This window comes from Durotheca rogersii, assembly GCF_024521655.1.
Source record: "Durotheca rogersii strain YMJ 92031201 chromosome Unknown GGS23scaffold_48, whole genome shotgun sequence".
Taxonomy (NCBI): Eukaryota; Fungi; Ascomycota; class Sordariomycetes; order Xylariales; family Xylariaceae; genus Durotheca; species Durotheca rogersii.
The window spans coordinates 97410-113120 of NW_026251279.1; the positions used below are offsets into that span (position 1 = coordinate 97410).

General features: G+C 54.8%; 4 protein-coding genes across 4 annotated transcripts; 2 read left to right on the forward strand and 2 right to left on the reverse strand.

Annotated features, from left to right (window-relative positions):
• Window positions 1–624: 624 nt before the first annotated feature.
• On the reverse strand, window positions 625–2050 carry GGS23DRAFT_400712 (ankyrin repeat-containing domain protein). The gene is made up of 2 exons (XM_051513580.1): window positions 1915–2050; window positions 625–1825 (listed from the first exon to the last, which is right to left on the reverse strand). The coding sequence occupies exon 2, from the start codon at window positions 1778–1780 to the stop codon at window positions 803–805; it is 978 nt and encodes a 325-aa protein (XP_051367401.1). The 5' UTR covers window positions 1781–1825; window positions 1915–2050; the 3' UTR covers window positions 625–802.
• GGS23DRAFT_400690 (uncharacterized protein) lies at window positions 1949–2703 on the reverse strand. Its single transcript, XM_051513578.1, has one exon. It carries the CDS (start codon window positions 2579–2581, stop codon window positions 2117–2119), a length of 465 nt encoding a protein of 154 aa, XP_051367402.1. The 5' UTR covers window positions 2582–2703; the 3' UTR covers window positions 1949–2116.
• GGS23DRAFT_400707 (uncharacterized protein) lies at window positions 2656–3174 on the forward strand. The gene has a single exon (XM_051513579.1). It carries the CDS (start codon window positions 2826–2828, stop codon window positions 3087–3089), a length of 264 nt encoding a protein of 87 aa, XP_051367403.1. The 5' UTR covers window positions 2656–2825; the 3' UTR covers window positions 3090–3174.
• Window positions 3175–4056: 882 nt separating this feature from the next.
• Window positions 4057–6424, forward strand: GGS23DRAFT_400746 (ANK-repeat protein MBP1). Its single transcript, XM_051513581.1, has 3 exons — window positions 4057–4212; window positions 4336–4699; window positions 4774–6424. Exons 1-3 carry the CDS (start codon window positions 4162–4164, stop codon window positions 6339–6341), a joined length of 1983 nt encoding a protein of 660 aa, XP_051367404.1. The 5' UTR covers window positions 4057–4161; the 3' UTR covers window positions 6342–6424.
• The last annotated feature ends 9287 nt before the right edge of the window (window positions 6425–15711 follow it).

Sequence of the window (15711 nt, forward strand, 5' to 3'; positions counted from 1 at the left end):
ACGGCGTCGACGCGATGAATGGCACCGAGGACGGTGTTTTCTGCCATCCCGACCCCGGCGGCAGGGCGGGGTAGCCCATCGGCCATCCGGTGATGTGTTTTTAATACATAGATTCTGTTATTACATACAGACGCGCATATACAGTGTATCTCCGTGCACGCAACTGTCACTCATACCTACCAAGGTTCCAGTTCTATCGGCATACGCCACATAGGGAAAAGTTGGAGCTGAAGACCATGTACTGAGTACCCCTTACCTCCCCGCCCCGGTTCCGCAGAACGGTATACCCAGCCGCCATTGAGGGGTAATGGCAAAGACGCGCGAGATATGGGAAGAGGGATGACGCTACGACTAGAAAACATAAGACTAGTTTGTTATGTCGTCATGCGCACTAGCGATGTGGTGCAGCGCCGGGCTCTAACGAGAGAAGTGCTCGCCTCTACCTAACCTACCTCTACACGCAAGTATGTAGGTAGGTGAGTACCTAAGGTCCTTCGGCCGGTTAGGAGATTATCAAGTTGGGGTTTTCCCGATTGGGACGAATCTGCCCCCGTGATTGGATTAGAAACTCAGATTAGTCAATACGTTGATACATAGCCCTATCCAGCCCGGCCAACTACCAATTCGACGGACACCGCCTACAAACATAGGCGTAGATCGCCTAAACTGCCTCCTGACCTCCTATGTGCCAGTTCCTTGGGTGCCTAACATACTGATAGTTATACCTAGGTACCTACCTACCTAAACCTCCTAAAGTACCTATACGTAGTAGTAGAGGTAGGTACCTAACCTAAGGGATGCGTCACTTTGCTGCGCCCTTGCTGAAGAGAAAATGTACCATCTCGCCCCCCCCATCGTTGATCGCCCACCTCAACGGTGTCCGTCCTTCGGCATCTCTCGCGTTGATAGGGGATCCCGCCCGCAAAAGCACCTCCAGGATAGCCGGGTCCCTCCCCATAGCCGCGATGTGTATCGGCAGGGCGTCGCAATAACTCGGCGATGGCAATGAGACGTCGGCGTCCCGTGCCAGGAGAAGCTCGAGAAGCGACAGGTTAGACTTGGAAGTTGCTTGGCATAGAGGCGTTTCGCCTTTGGTGACTAGGTTCACATCGGCCCCGGCCTCTAGCAAGGCTTCAGCAACTTCGCCGCATCCCTGAGAGATGGCGTAGCGAAGGGCCGTCTGCCCACTCCTGTCCTTCTTATCGACGACGGCGCCGCGATCGCACATCAACTTCGTCAACACCGCACTCCCCTGAACGACGGCCCCGAATAACGGCGTCCAGCCATTGCTGTCGGTAGTCTCAAGGTTCGCGCCATAATCTAGTAACATCTGGGCACACTGGAGCCGTCCGAATGAGATCGCCTCGTGCAGCGGTGTACGTCCCCTCCTGTTCCTCAGGCTCTGGTCAGCACCGTGGACTACCAAGACCTGGATGGTGTCAAGGTTTGCCGTCTCGTCCGAGAGGGCCCGAGTCGCCGCGTGGTGGAGTGCAGTATTCTTCTGCCTGTCTCTGGCGTTTGCCGACGAGCCAAATTCCAACATTAAGGAGACCAAGAAGCTAGGCATCTCGTTCATGGCGGCGCGGATGAGAGGAGTTCGGCCATGCTCATCTAGCTCGTGGAGATCGGCGCCTGCGATGACCAGATCCGTCACAATGGATGTCGACGCCCGCGCGGCCGCAACATTATCGCAAGCCAGCGACGCCTCTACCGTATCCAGGGCCTGGTGAACCGGAGACGTTCCGACCTGTTCCAGTTGGGCGTTGGGATCGACTTTCATCGCAAGGCATTTGTGTACGACGGTGCGGTCACACTTGATGATGGCGTTGCGTAGCCTGCGAATAAGCTTCGGGTCCCTCTCACCAGGGCGCGTACCCTTAGGTCGATACTTGACTAGGAGGTGCCGTACGTCATGTCGATCGGAGAGTTTGGGCGGCTCGATAGTCAACACGGGCTCTAGCTTGGACGACCCTAGCTTACCGGACGGTAGCTGCGTAAGCGAGGTCTCCTCGAGAAGCTGAATGGTCGCCCCTAGTAGATTCCCACTGAAAACTCGCGCTGGTCAGACCCCCCGATTTCGATTGGGGTGTGATCAAAGACAAGACCTACACCACACTTACCTCTGGAGACAATCGAGCACAAGACAGAGCGAAGAACGCTTCCTACGCAAGTCGATCTTAGCATCTATAAAGACGTCGCGCAAGGCTGGTACGTATTTTGCCGATGCAAGAGGGTCCCCCGAGGTGGAATACCGCCGCAGGCGCTTGATCTCGTAGTTGACGTCGAGGAGGATCTTGGAAATGGAGTGGACCAAGACTTCAAAACAAGCCTCGAGTTTCTCAGGTGGTCTGCCATCCGCCTCCAATGCCGTACGGAGGTCGTCCGAGTCCCAAGTGGCTAAGATATTCTGCACCCTCCGGAGGACAGTCTTTGTCGCCAGGCACTCGGCAGCCATCGACCGGATGCCGATCTGTGGCGTGGTAACCCCCTTCCCTAGGTTAGTAACGGCATTGGCTACGGACTCGCAGGCATGCCCGACGCCGTCTACGAGCGACCTGAGAGGGATAGACTCGGTTGTCATCGTGGTGGACACGCTCCCAGAGCAGGAAACGGGGTCCTGGAGAGGTTATGATGGGATGGGGGTTAGTACGGTTGGTACATAGAACGGCGATACCTAGAAACTTGGGGCACAAAAAGAGGCAGGAGAGACGTACGACAACAGATAGGAACGGAGGAGATGATTACCACCTATATGTATCTGCTGACTACAGAGCTACCCTGAGAGTGTCGTGTACGATAGGCATCCTCGCCATGGGTCGAACGGGATGCCCCTGAGCCGGTTAACCTCTGCACTGTTGATTTTAATCCGCTTGAACGTGAGCTCTGCCCGTAAGACGGAATTGCCAAGCAGCCACACCGTGACCACCCCACGAGTCGCCAACAATCGGCCATACTACGATCCTCTCCCCCGACGTTTTGCTTGTTGTAGACACGGTAACAGCTCATCTACCTGGGATAGACCCATGAGAGGAATCATGATTAATATGTCGTGCCAACGGGCCGGAAGCCGTGGACGAATGGGTGTTTAGAACGGTATACTGGCGAGGTTGGTCGGAAGAAGCAAATGCGTAGAATCGAGCACCAACAGCGACGCCACGGGGAAGGGTTGATAATTGAGCAGATACATTGGGTACGACATCTTGGGTCTGCGTCCTCTATAAGAGAGCACCTCTGGCGCCCCCAGGAATGTGTAGGCAGACTAAGTACTTAGGTAGGTGCCCGTGTTGTGTTGAGGATAGACGGCGATTTGAAAGCGGGTCGCACTCTGTTGACAGAGTTCCTTGCGGAAGGTGGTGGTGATGGGAGACGAGGGATGAGGAGGATCGCGAGATGATGTGATCAAAAAGAAGAAGAAAAAAAAAACACCCCAGAAAAAAAAAGAAAAAAGGAATCTATCACGTGAAGGAAAAAGGGAAGATCCAAAGGGAGGAGCGGAGCTAGAACCATGTAAGGTCTAATTTACGCGTGTCGGGGTAACCGCGTCGTCCCACGCCGCCATGTGTCGTTTTCGAATGGCATTTCGCGTCGCCGCGTCCGTCCGGGTCGCGGCTTTTCTTGACCCAGCTCGTTATGATTATTAGCCTCGAGACTTTTCCCAACTCCCCTTCGACCACGCCCCCCGTCCGGAAAAAAAAAAAAACACCACCACTACCACTACAATTATCACCGATTCCTGTCTTCATTACTACCGATACCTACTATTACTTTTCTCTGCTTCCATCACACGCCCTTCCAATGCTGCGCGCCGAACCTCCACGCATATCTACATTACCTTAGGTACCTCTCACCCTCACATCCCTCCCCCGGGTCCGCCCAATCAACCCGGTCCATTCGCGGGTCCATTCGCAGGTCTATTCGGTCCATTGATCAAGCGTACAATAATACGACCAGCATCCAACGTACCCCCTTCTATCTACTCCTCGCCTCCCTCCCTATCGTCTTGTGCGAATCGAATTACCCTTGCCATGTTGTAAATGCGCGCCGCCCATAGCTAGCTAATGCGAAACACATCGTCCATACCATTCCCCCCCTCCTGCGCCGCTCCCTGCGATATCCGAACTAGCACTTCGATCTGGCCTCCGTTGGGCGCAAGCAGCCAACATGGTGAAAGAAGCTGCCGGTCCCGGCATCTACAGTGCTACTTATAGCGGTGTAAGCAACTTGTCCTCTTTTCTCTCTTCTTCGCGCCTTCTCCTCCAATCGTAATAGCCATGCTGGCGAGGAACCGAATATGTATATCGAGAGGGGGAACTGACCGGAGAGCCTGGATCACAGATACCGGTATACGAGTACCAATTCGGCACCGATTTGAAGGAGCATGTCATGCGCCGGAGGCAAGACAATTGGATCAACGCCACACACATCTTGAAGGCTGCGGGATTTGATAAACCTGCACGAACTCGCATCCTCGAGCGTGAGGTCCAGAAGGACGTCCACGAGAAGATTCAAGGCGGCTACGGCAAATACCAGGGCACCTGGATTCCTCTAGAAGCCGGCGAGCAGCTTGCGCACAGAAACAACGTCTACGAACGCCTACGACCCATCTTCGAATTCACCCCCGGGACCCAGAGCCCCCCGCCTGCCCCGAGACACGCGAGCAAGCCGAAGGCCCCTAGAAAGCCTGCAGTGCCGAAATGGAGTAAGCAAAAACTGGGCGGCATCCGAATATATATATGTACATATGATATGTGGTTGCTAATATGTTATATACAGGCGCCCCGCCGGTTGTGGACCACGAGAACGCAAGTCAGCAGCTGAACGAGGACGACACCCCAGATAACGTAACCGTTGCCTCGGTCTCGTACATGGCAGAGGAGGACCGCCATGATCTGCCTCACTACTCGACCGGGCATCGCAAGAGAAAACGCGAAGAGGCCATACAAGACCTCACAGAGCAACAGCATTCCGTCTACGGCGATGAGCTGCTAGACTACTTCCTGCTCTCACGTCAAGAAGCGCCCACGTTCCGGCCCGAGCCCCCCCCCAACTTCCAGCCCGACTGGCTGATCGACTCGGAAAGACACAGCGCCCTCCATTGGGCTAGCGCTATGGGTGATGTGGACGTAATAAAGCAATTGAAGCGATTCGGGGCGAGCCTGGGAGCCCAAAATTGTAGAGGCGAGACGCCCTTTATGCGATCCGTTAATTTCACCAATTGCTACGAGAAGCAGACCTTCCCGGCCGTGATGAAGGAATTATGGGACACCGTCGGCGCGCGCGACGAGTCAGGTTCGACTGTCATCCATCATGCAGCCATCATGAAGAGCGGCCGGGTCACGAGCACCTCGTGCTGTCGCTACTATCTCGACAATATTCTAAATAAGCTTCAGGAGACGCACGACCCAAACTTCATGCAACACCTTATCGACGCCCGGGACCACGCGGGTAATACCGCACTACATTTGGCGGCGAAGACAAACGCCCGGAAATGCATCCGGGCTCTTCTGGGTAGAGGTGCCTCGACCAATATCCCCAACGCCGAGGGGATACGCGCTGAGGATCTAATTAAGGAACTGAATGCCACGAGGAACCCCAAGGAGCGGGTACCTCAACGGTCGTCGTCCCCGTTTGCCCCCGACACCCAGCGTCATGTTTCCTTCCGTGATGCCCTCACCGAATCTGTCACAAAGCTGGCTGTCACGTACAACTCGGAGGCAGCTAATACGGTTCAGAACAAGATCACCCCGCTTGTCCTAGAAAAGTTCCAAGATCTAGCGCACAGCTACGACGAAGAATGGAAGGAGAAGAACGAGGCCGAGGTCGAGGCCCGCCGCATCCTGGGAAACACTCAGAATGAGCTCGCATCTGTACGCCAGCAGGTGGCCCACTTTGAGGAGAATTTGGAACCGCAGGAGCTGGCCTCGCGGACTGCTAGCGATGCCACAGCATTACAACACAAGCTCCTCGCGTTGCTAGCTGCCCAGAGCCGATATCACGTGCAGATCGCCGTCGACAAGATCCTGCCCGCGACGAACGGCGACGGGGGCGATAGTGACCCGTACGAGAATCGACTCAAGCTCGCACAAGAGCTCAAGGAGCTTATTGCGGAGCAGGAACGCGCCGAGAAAGAGTACGTCGACGCTCTGGCTAGCTCGGGCACCAGCGAGAAGATTGACAAGTATCGGCGACTTCTGAGGCAATGTCTGGACCAGGAGGCGGCAGAGAACTTGGATGACCACCTGGATGACCTTATCGAGATGATGGAGGAGGAAAGAAGCGAGGGAGGCTCGGTCATACCCGAACAGGCGCCCGGCCAGGCTGAGCATATGATTGTCTGCTAATGTCAAAACGCGAGATACCGTGTCAGAGATTACGCGTGCCGTCTCGTGCCATGTTGATAAGCTAGACTAGGGCGTAGGCCACGGCTGACTGGCGGTAAAAGGATGCTCTTCCTGGGAGAAGGCGTGGATAGAGGGAAAGAGATACACGTACTACACGCCTCGCCTCATGCTTCATGAGCTCCGGAGAGATCGCCCCGCGCTTATTGTCGTCAATCTGTCTAGTTACCTACCTTTTCACAAACTTACCTATCAACATACCTATCTTCGTTCCCTATCGCAACGATTAAACCCCTTTTCCTCAACTCCCTTCCCCCCCGCATGTGGTTTGTGCACAGTTGTACACCGCTCTAGGATTTCATGCCGGCATGGAGCTGAACAGGCCGGAACGGGTAATCTAATGCGAGTTATCGTCGACTAAGAAGACCCTAACGAGAGGTTTCAGCTGGCTACGTGCATCTCACAACCCCCCGTCCCCCCCTCCTCAACCGCCTTGGTATATATAGATTTTCCGAACGTAAGAAAAGGGGAGGGGTGACAGACGTCAACTCGGCTTTTTGCTCCCAACCTGCCCAACTGGCTTGCTATTTATGACGTCATGGAATGAGTTTCCGAATAGTCGGTCATGTCACTCTCGCCGTGAGCTTAGTCGGGCCCGGTATGCAACGGAATTGCCATCGGCGACGATTTCGGGCTTGGCTAGGACGTGGTATCGAATTCTTTTTTGTGGTTTTTCTTTTTCTTTTTCTTGATTTCGAGCGGGCCCGACTTCGTCGTTACGCCCACGATATCTGCGCCTGAGCCTAGCTAGCTCCCCCATCGACGCGCCAATAGCCTCCATTCAGCACTTCGGCCGTCATGGGCTGGCATCATCTGCCTCGCAGATAACCGCCCCTCGCGCCAGCTAACAGTCTGAGCTGATCAGCGCCGTCTGCTCGACCAGCGCCGGTTCCTAGAGCCTCTTTCTTCGTTGTTCAGTAGTCCACCAACCGAGTTCAATATCCTCTGCAAGTTTGTCAGTGTCAGCCAGCCTCAGGTAAACGGTCCTCTTCCCTTCCCGTCTCTAACTGCAGTCCTAGTCTGTCTATCCACTCGCTCGACGCCCCAGCCGCCGCCCTCCCGCCTGACTATACCCTACGCCCCGTGTCGGACCCCACTATTCTCCGATCGTGAAGAAGAAGCGGATCAATAGAATGGGACAGAACGCAGCGCCCGAGACTTAGAATGTCGACAAAACCAGGCAACGTGGAGTAGCCGTATTAGCGGGGACACGTCATGCGAAGAATCTCTAGACAATGGCAACTAGCTGCTGCTGTGATCTGCACCCCGCGAGTACTACTATCATAACCGCCGCCACCACTGTCATCTCTTCTTCCTCTTTCCACACCTCCTTCGTCTTCCCTTCTCAGCCTCTCGACGCGGTCATCCCGGTATTCCCGACCCACCACCACGAGCACTCACCCACCTTCAGCCGTCGCGACGCCAATATTGTTAGAAGGGCGAGGGTGGATTTCACACAGGGGAAGCAGGGATTAAAGGTGGCGATCGCTGGCGGAGGTTCGCGCCGCGTTGGAAGAAAAGGAGAAATACAATCTGGTTCGCCACGACGGGGTCTTCGGGCACACACCCATACCAGGCTGAAATGTGACGTGACGTGGAGGGTGGTTATATGGCTTGGGCAAGCCGACCCGATCTCAGACGAAGACCACCTAAGGAGGGAAAGGAATGCGGCACTAGGTAGCCTTCTCTAGGAGCTCGACCCAGTTGGGGGAGCCGCCGGTCTACAGCGAAAGGGGCGTCCGCCGGGCCAAGGCAAGCCGGTTCTCAGCCCCTATTCCGCTGACTTGGTGCTGGAGCTTCCGTAGAGCTGGGTTATGCATGCCGTCGGCGCCATGTGGAGGTGACAGCACAGGTAAAACATGCGGGCACCGGCGGACAGCAGTACCACGGTAAATTCACTCGACAATTGACATATCGTGAATAAGTGCGCGCTAGTACATGTTTTCGCCCACGTAATAGTGATCGAGTCTTTTGGGAGTTCTACATAGACGCGCGGCTCTTCTTCTCAAGGCCGCCCAGGTAGCCTTCGCTTTCACAGAGGGCTCTGCAGGTCGGGTTCTAGACAGGATCAAGCCACGGTCCATTTCGAGAGATAGTGATAGAAACGGTGGAGACGATCAAGACATTATTATAAGCTAGTTATAGAGGACCGTCGTCTTGCTATAATTTGGCTGAGCGCCGGCTTATTCACCCCCAAGTAGGTAATTAGCATCGGCTGGGACAAGGCAAGCATTTTCTGCCAAGACAGTAGTTGATCTTTATTATTTAAAAGTTACTATTAACTCCCAGAGCGACTTTGTTCAGAGACTACACCCTCTTGACTGACACTTTGATTCATGCATGTCTCAAGACAAGTGATGGTTATGCTGCTCTGTTCGGACCTAACCAAGGAAGAGAGGCAGGCAATCCCCAACATTCCACAATAGGGCCTAGTCATGCTCATCCCTCACCCCCCGCTGCCGACTGCATGGGCCTACAACAATGTCGAGGCGTAAGTGCAAGGATTGCTCCTAACATGGCTTTCCGTATACGATTGCTCTCTAGATGGTCCCCACGATAGGCTATACATTCTACCGCTCAACCGCTATACTATACAAGCTAGGAATCCGAGTCTCCGAAAACCCAAGATATCTCCCTTTCTACCTGCATTCAAGTCTATGACGGGGCCGTGTTTTGCCGGAGAGTTGATCTCCCGCCCCGCCCCTTTTTGTGATGGCCACTAATGCTCTTAAACCTTCACGTCGACCCTAGTCAGACTCACCACGCCCATCGCTATATCATATATCAACGATCGCTATCGGTATTCTATCAAATCAAGTGCATGCTAAGATTCAGAGTCTGTCGCTGTGATGTCAGATCAGCGGCGACAATCTGCCACGGCACCTCGGACCTAGAGCCGCGGCGGTGCTCGGCCCTAGGTTGCCAGTCTTCCTGGCCCTCCCTAGGCTCGAGAGGGGTACCGCTAGTCCTCCACCTCTTAATCCCGCCCCCGAACCACCCGAGGTTCCAGGGACGGAGTATCCTATAGTAGCGATGAATACCAACCCTCAATCGTCTAGCCTCGGGATTCATACATATGTGCCTAGCTGTCAGCACACGCCTACGTGGTCTCTCTCAGAGGTCCCACAGGTTGGAGCATGGACGGCTTGGGGAGAATAAGCCCGGGTTTCACGCTTCGACAGCACGAGCCGGACGGCCTTTGGATCCAGAGACCGTCGTGGGGAAAGCAAGCACCTGTATGTTAGCTAGTGCCGTGCGCGTGCGGGTCGTTCAGACGCCGAGTAATCGACGTTCCCGGGGCCGTGAAATCTCAAGTTGGTCCTCGGGTGTAGATTACTGTACTGGCCCGGAACGCAGGCTCGCCCGCCCACTTAACTCACTCGATTACTTACTCATACACTCGCTCACACTCGCTCATACGCATAAAATGCGAGATATCCCGACATTTCGATATATGTGCCGCAACTGGTCCACGTCATCCAGCCCCCAAATCCGACTCATAAACACGGAGATATGAGCCGTCACTTTACGAGCGCTGAAAGAGCTACGAATACGATGCCGGCGGAGGGTGAAGACACGCTGCCGCGATAACATCGATATACCGGTGTCTCACAAGCGCTGTAGAGCCGTATTACGGACAACTGTCTTGCAGATTCACACAACTGTCAGTACAACCCAGATGCATGTCGTATAACGGTCTCTGATAAAGGGGGGGGCTATTTCATTCCAATCTGGAATTTGTCAGCTCCCATCGCCAGCGCATACACGATGGAGGCCGAGGCCTAGTGACATGTAGATGGAAGTGGTTATAAGTGCTGATTCCGTTGCCGTGTAAGGTAGCCAGGTAGGCCTCGATCAACGTTGGGCAGGGATCAGGAGGGCTCAAAAGTTCCTAGGCTAAGCAGCTAGAAGCTACTGCTTATTCGGGATCGTCGGCCGGGTCTAATGCTGTTCCAACGACACTGCAGCGGTATTTGTTATCCGCGGGTGGCAGACAAGTGGTTTCTCATAGCGGAGAGGATCCTAGGAGCATGACTCAGATGAGACCAACCCGCCTCTCCGGATCTCGAGTTATGGTACCTAACTATGGTTCGATGATGACAAAGATACCCACCTCGAAAATGTGAGGTATTTCCGCATAGAATAAGCCTAGAGACATCGCAATAAGCCAACGTGACAGCATGAGCGAAAGTGGGGTTGCGCCTAGGCTATGAGACCCGGCCGTCCGCTTGCCCTACGGGGAGGGGATCGCGGACAGGGCCAGAGCTACGGCGACGTCAACCATCCGTCAGCCTTAAGCATCAAATCCGAGACGTCGCTTAAAGACTGGCCGGTAACGTAGCCAACCCGCGTCATCGCGTGGCGACGGCTTAAACGGACAATAGATTCCTTGTTTTCACCTGGAGGGCGCGAAGACGCGTCCTGGCCCGGTCGTAGACCTTCGTATGCCTAGATGCCTGGAACGGGTCAGCTAGTAGCTTGTTGTTTATGTTGATAAGCCAGCCGTCCGTAAACGAGCCAGTGGGAGGGCCGGTCAATAGACCGCACGGCCCAGGCCCACGGGGCCGAGAAGCAGGCCAGGGCTTCGGCCCCGCGTGTGGTGTATATATATATATGTGTGTGTGTGTGTGTGTGTGTGTGTGTGTGTGTCTGTGTGGCCTGAATCCTGTCTGCCATGTGGGAGGCGGAGAGCCAAGAAGTTTTCCGAGCACAGCATTTGTTAGGCGTTAATATAGGGCAAAGCTGCTGAGCTCACGCGGGCGAGATTTAGGCTGGACGTGGGACGGCCTACTATCAATAAGGCTTCGAGGCGTGGTCTACGGTCTTATGTAGGTATCTGCGGACGCTGTGGCCCAGAATTGTGTGCTGTAAGAGCAAGTCGGGTTTGCGGTTAAGATCGGAACAGTCTCAGTTTACATATACTTATGCTGGAGGCGGTTTAGTCAAGCACGACACGAAGGCACCAGGCCCGGATGCGACACAGTTTCGACTTGTGGCCTTGGACAAGGGGTAGTAGACCCCAGTGTGACGATGTAAGGCATATAAGTGGCTCAATACCCAATATGTATGTAGGGGAGGGAGGGGAGGGTTGGGGGAGGGATGGGAATGCAGAGGATCGACACAGGATCTCCGAGCCTAAATCTCGTAGGGCTGAGAGGAGACACTGCACACGCGAGATGATGCCGAAGCCACTGTGATTGGTGACATGGGGCATGTTGGTGGAGAAGTGCTCTAGAATCGATAGACGACGACTGTGCTCGATAAGCCGACGTACAGGATGGCAATTGGGTGCTCCAGCCGCGGGATGCGAGAGTCGAAGGGACATAAGGGGATAAGCTAAGCGCCAGCTCTCCCATGTGATTTGCCGCGGGCACCTCTCTCGTCCAGCGCACGGTGAGGATGAAAAATCTGGATGGGCTTCCGAAGAGGGCGGAGAGCCAATGTGGGTAGTGCTGCCGGGTAATGGGTATAGACATATGTTCTTCGCCCCATAGCATGCTCGGCTAAATGTCCGATTGGATGTCACCGGACCAAAACCCAAGAGCCTAGAGTCGAAGAGGATAGAGAGGACAGTAGCACGACGTCGGCGAAACACCCCCAGTTAAGTCGTATCGGCCTAATACCTAGGGGTAGACGAGTTCGGATAGTTTGGTCCACGGTAAACAAGAGGCGGTCAAGGTCAATCTCGAAGGTGAACGACCGGGGAGGACTGCAACGCGGAAGGTAGCGTCTTTTCCCTGTCTCGCACGGCGTCGAGTAGATGAGAAGGGGCCGTGTCCTGTTCGGGGGGGGGGGGGGGGGGTTGTTTACTCGTGTTTGGTTCCAGGGTCGACTCCGCCCATTGCCTATCATCTAGGCTTGCGCGTCCCGGCGATGACATATCTGGACCGGAACTTTCGCCATCGCAAAAGCAACTAAGAATGGCCCTCTAGGCCCACCATTGGGTTCACGATAGGGAGAGGCGGTGTAGTCCACCATGGGTAAGAAAACGGGAAGAAGAAAAAAAAAAGGTCACTACCAGCGTGACCATGAAAGCAGAAAAAAAAAGCCATGCAGCAGAGATCAGCGGAGATCTCGTTCTACGACGATAGCCAAGGATGCGTGCCCGATACGAGTAGGCAAGGGTTCAGTTAGCAAGCCTCTTAGATATACAGAGCTTAGTGGCAAGGTGAGTTGGCCTGCTCATTCGCCGCTCTCCAGCCAGACTAGACGAGGGAGAACTGTATAGGTATAAGTTTCGGGGATTGACTACCCAAGGAAAAGAGAGGTTGGGAGGCTCTTCTGGAGAGACTACACACGGAGATCCTGGCGATTACTAGGACTCCCGGCACGTTATAAAACAAGGAACCGTCCTATCATACGAGATACGGGAGGGGGCAAGAAGGGGACAACAGCCACATGCATAAATTGAACTAAACCAATGCAGAAGGACGATTCGTGAGGAACGAAGGGCAACAGGACGGATGAATAGAGTTGTGTGGGGTTGTATTGATGCAGGCTTGAGCCTCGTAGGCGATGTCGATCTGGGTGGACGCGAGAGAGACTGACGGGAGGAGAAAAAGGAGACGAAGAGAGGCGGACGAGAATTGACGAATTAGGAGTTGTCGACTGGGATCTGTAGAGCTGAATGACCTGCTCGAGTTTTTCCTCTTCCCGCCGCCATCCACACCCACCCCCTGTCTTCGAGCCGCTGACAAGGACCTACCACCTTAGCCCTACTCGCCTTCACGATCTTGTTACGCTTCCGCCCCCATCTGCCCGTAGCCAGTAATACCCATGCGCAATGCCTCTAGTAAGCTCTCTCTCTCTCTCCTGTTTCCGCCCCCCCCCCCTCCCCCCTCCCTTTTAGACTCCGCGGGTAGGTGATTTCGTATAGAACAGATGCGGGATTCGCTCTGTACACGCATGCATCGGCACCCTCATCATCACCATCGACGTAAAGACCAGCCACCTACGGATGTAACCAAGATCTTTCCAAACGCCAGCGGCACTTACATCGTACATACACATGTACATACATGCTGTGCCGCCAACCTTGCCTGTCCGTGCAGTAGCTTCTGTGCCTCTGGCGCGTCGACAAGCCCACTCCCCTCCCCCGGCACAAATCCGCCCAGACGAGTACGTACAATATCGCGCTCGGGGTGCCAGGATAGCGTGGATCGTTCGCGATGAGTCCTGCCAAAGCATCATGCAAGAGGCGGCCGGGAGCACACACATTTCGAATGGCAACGGAGTTTGTGAATATGACAGGGGAGAGGAGCACTGCGACCTACGTATGCCTTGGCGGGTTTGCACGTCCGTACAGTGCATGACCGCGCATGCTGCTTATTACTCGCTGACCCGGCGAGGCACGGCCGATGCTGGCCAAGCTACCACACGTCGTAGGTAGGTATATCGAGAGTCTCGTACGCGAATCCATACTCTGGGATTTCCCTGCTCGGCGGCAGGCGTGCTGTTGACCTTGCTAGCTACCGGACCGGCTTTATCATCGAACTCGATCCACATGCCCACGTACAGGAATGGGGGAACCCGGTAGGGAGCCTGGCCAGTTAAGTACCCTAAAAAGGGCTACCGAAAGCCGGCAACCCACCACCCACCACCCATCACGCACGCTACGAGCCGCTATTCGAAGTGACTCGCAGGCTGTGTTCTTCATGTGCGTCCCACTCGTCAGGCAGTTAGTTTGCTCAGACAAGGGACAGACGCGATGCTTGATGTTTGTCGTTCTGATACTGACGTCCTGCCACCAACACCAACACCACCATCACCACCATCACCATCATCACCACAATCGTCATCGCTGCTACATGCCTACCTATACATGTGCTATACCTGTGACCTGTCACATACCTGCCTACATATGTAGGCGTGTTTCTCTATGTACACACACGCACACACGCACATATATATGTGCGTGTGTGTATGGTGTGCGCATATACTGTCCGCACCCTACACCACCCCTCCCCGCCCCAGGGCCCTGGGGGATCGACTACCAGGTTATCCAAGTCGCTAGGGTGGCCGTAGGGCTCACCTCAGCCCAGCTGAACCCCCCGCCGTCCACTCGCTAGGACTCGGCTCTACTATAGGTGAGTAGGTTAGACTAGCCTGTTCTAGAAGTTATCGTCACAATAAACCCAGACAGGTGCAAAGGCCCATCAGAAGGCCTAGGCGTGTAAGGGGACACGTTCCGCGCTGGGTCCCGGGCCACAGGGCTCTCCTCTCTCCCGCCTTTGTTTCGGCGTATGGCAACTTGCTAGACAGGCTTCTCGCTTCCCTTTTCAGCGGATTGGCCGCGCTGCCTGACGCCATTGCCATCTAGTTTAGTAATAAGGCGCTTTGGGTTGCTTGCACTGCCCGCTCTAAGCGTCTCATCGTCGATCATGCCTACGTACTGTGCACCACGTCTCGGTACGCAGGCCGGAAGGTCAGCTATCCACGACCTGCTTCTAGCCTGGGCACTAGAACGGGGGCGGTTTTACTCAAGAGATCGAGAGATGGGGAACGGGGAACTTGTTATGCTCACATGCCGTGCATTTCCATGGCACCAACCTCGAGTACCATCCCTACTAGTTCGTTCCATTGGATCGCTCTTCAGCTGGCTCGACCAAAACGCATGTCTATGCTGCTGCTGTCTGGTGAGGGCCATCAGAACATTGCCCCCGCCCTTCGCTCCCTAATCTAGCAAGACGCAAGCAATCCGTGAGCACTGGCTGACGCTAACAAGACAGCGTCACCCTGTATAGGTAGGCGTGTGAGCATGTAAGTATGTATGTACTCAAGAGGCGCCGCCAACGCTACAGCAGGGTCGGAACGACCAGCTTCTCCTCCGCTCCCGGTTCTTCAGTGTCCTCCTCCTAGCACTTACACACCTCTTCCAGACGTGCACGACGATTTCCCAAAGCCTCTAACTGGTCCACGACACTCCACACACGACACATATAGTCCGGACAGACCTGGTTCTTATTGGGCTGAAAATCGACCAGGATCTCTATCTTGGTTTGTCTGATTCCCAGGAGCAACGGCCCCAAAGGCGTGCGCATGTTTATGTGCCAGTTGGTTTCCTGCGTCCCACATCACTTACATAGCCTTTTATTTTTCCCTTTCTTCACACCTCATCCCAGGGGTGCACCGGGATGTTCTCACCTCGTCTTCTCAAACCCTGTTGACCGAAGTCGCCGGACAGATCCCGACACAGAGGCCAAGCTGACAGCGTGATTTTGTGTATTTGGGAATTACCTACGTCTACCATGCATTATCCGCGGCCAAGTTGTAGATGCGGGACTGTGGGTTTTCCCCCTTCCCCCCCCCCCCC

Excerpts from the sequence above, each read along its gene's own strand:
- GGS23DRAFT_400712 (XM_051513580.1), bottom strand. The coding sequence starts at position 1,780 with ATGAAAGTCGATCCCAACGCCCAACTGGAACAGGTCGGAACGTCTCCG.
- GGS23DRAFT_400690 (XM_051513578.1), bottom strand. The coding sequence starts at position 2,581 with ATGACAACCGAGTCTATCCCTCTCAGGTCGCTCGTAGACGGCGTCGGG.
- GGS23DRAFT_400707 (XM_051513579.1), top strand. The coding sequence starts at position 2,826 with ATGCCCCTGAGCCGGTTAACCTCTGCACTGTTGATTTTAATCCGCTTG.
- GGS23DRAFT_400746 (XM_051513581.1), top strand. The coding sequence starts at position 4,162 with ATGGTGAAAGAAGCTGCCGGTCCCGGCATCTACAGTGCTACTTATAGC. Across the intron at positions 4,213-4,335 it reads ACAGTGCTACTTATAGCGGT|ATACCGGTATACGAGTACCA; the intron begins GTAAGCAACTTG and ends CCTGGATCACAG. Across the intron at positions 4,700-4,773 it reads GCCTGCAGTGCCGAAATGGA|GCGCCCCGCCGGTTGTGGAC; the intron begins GTAAGCAAAAAC and ends TGTTATATACAG.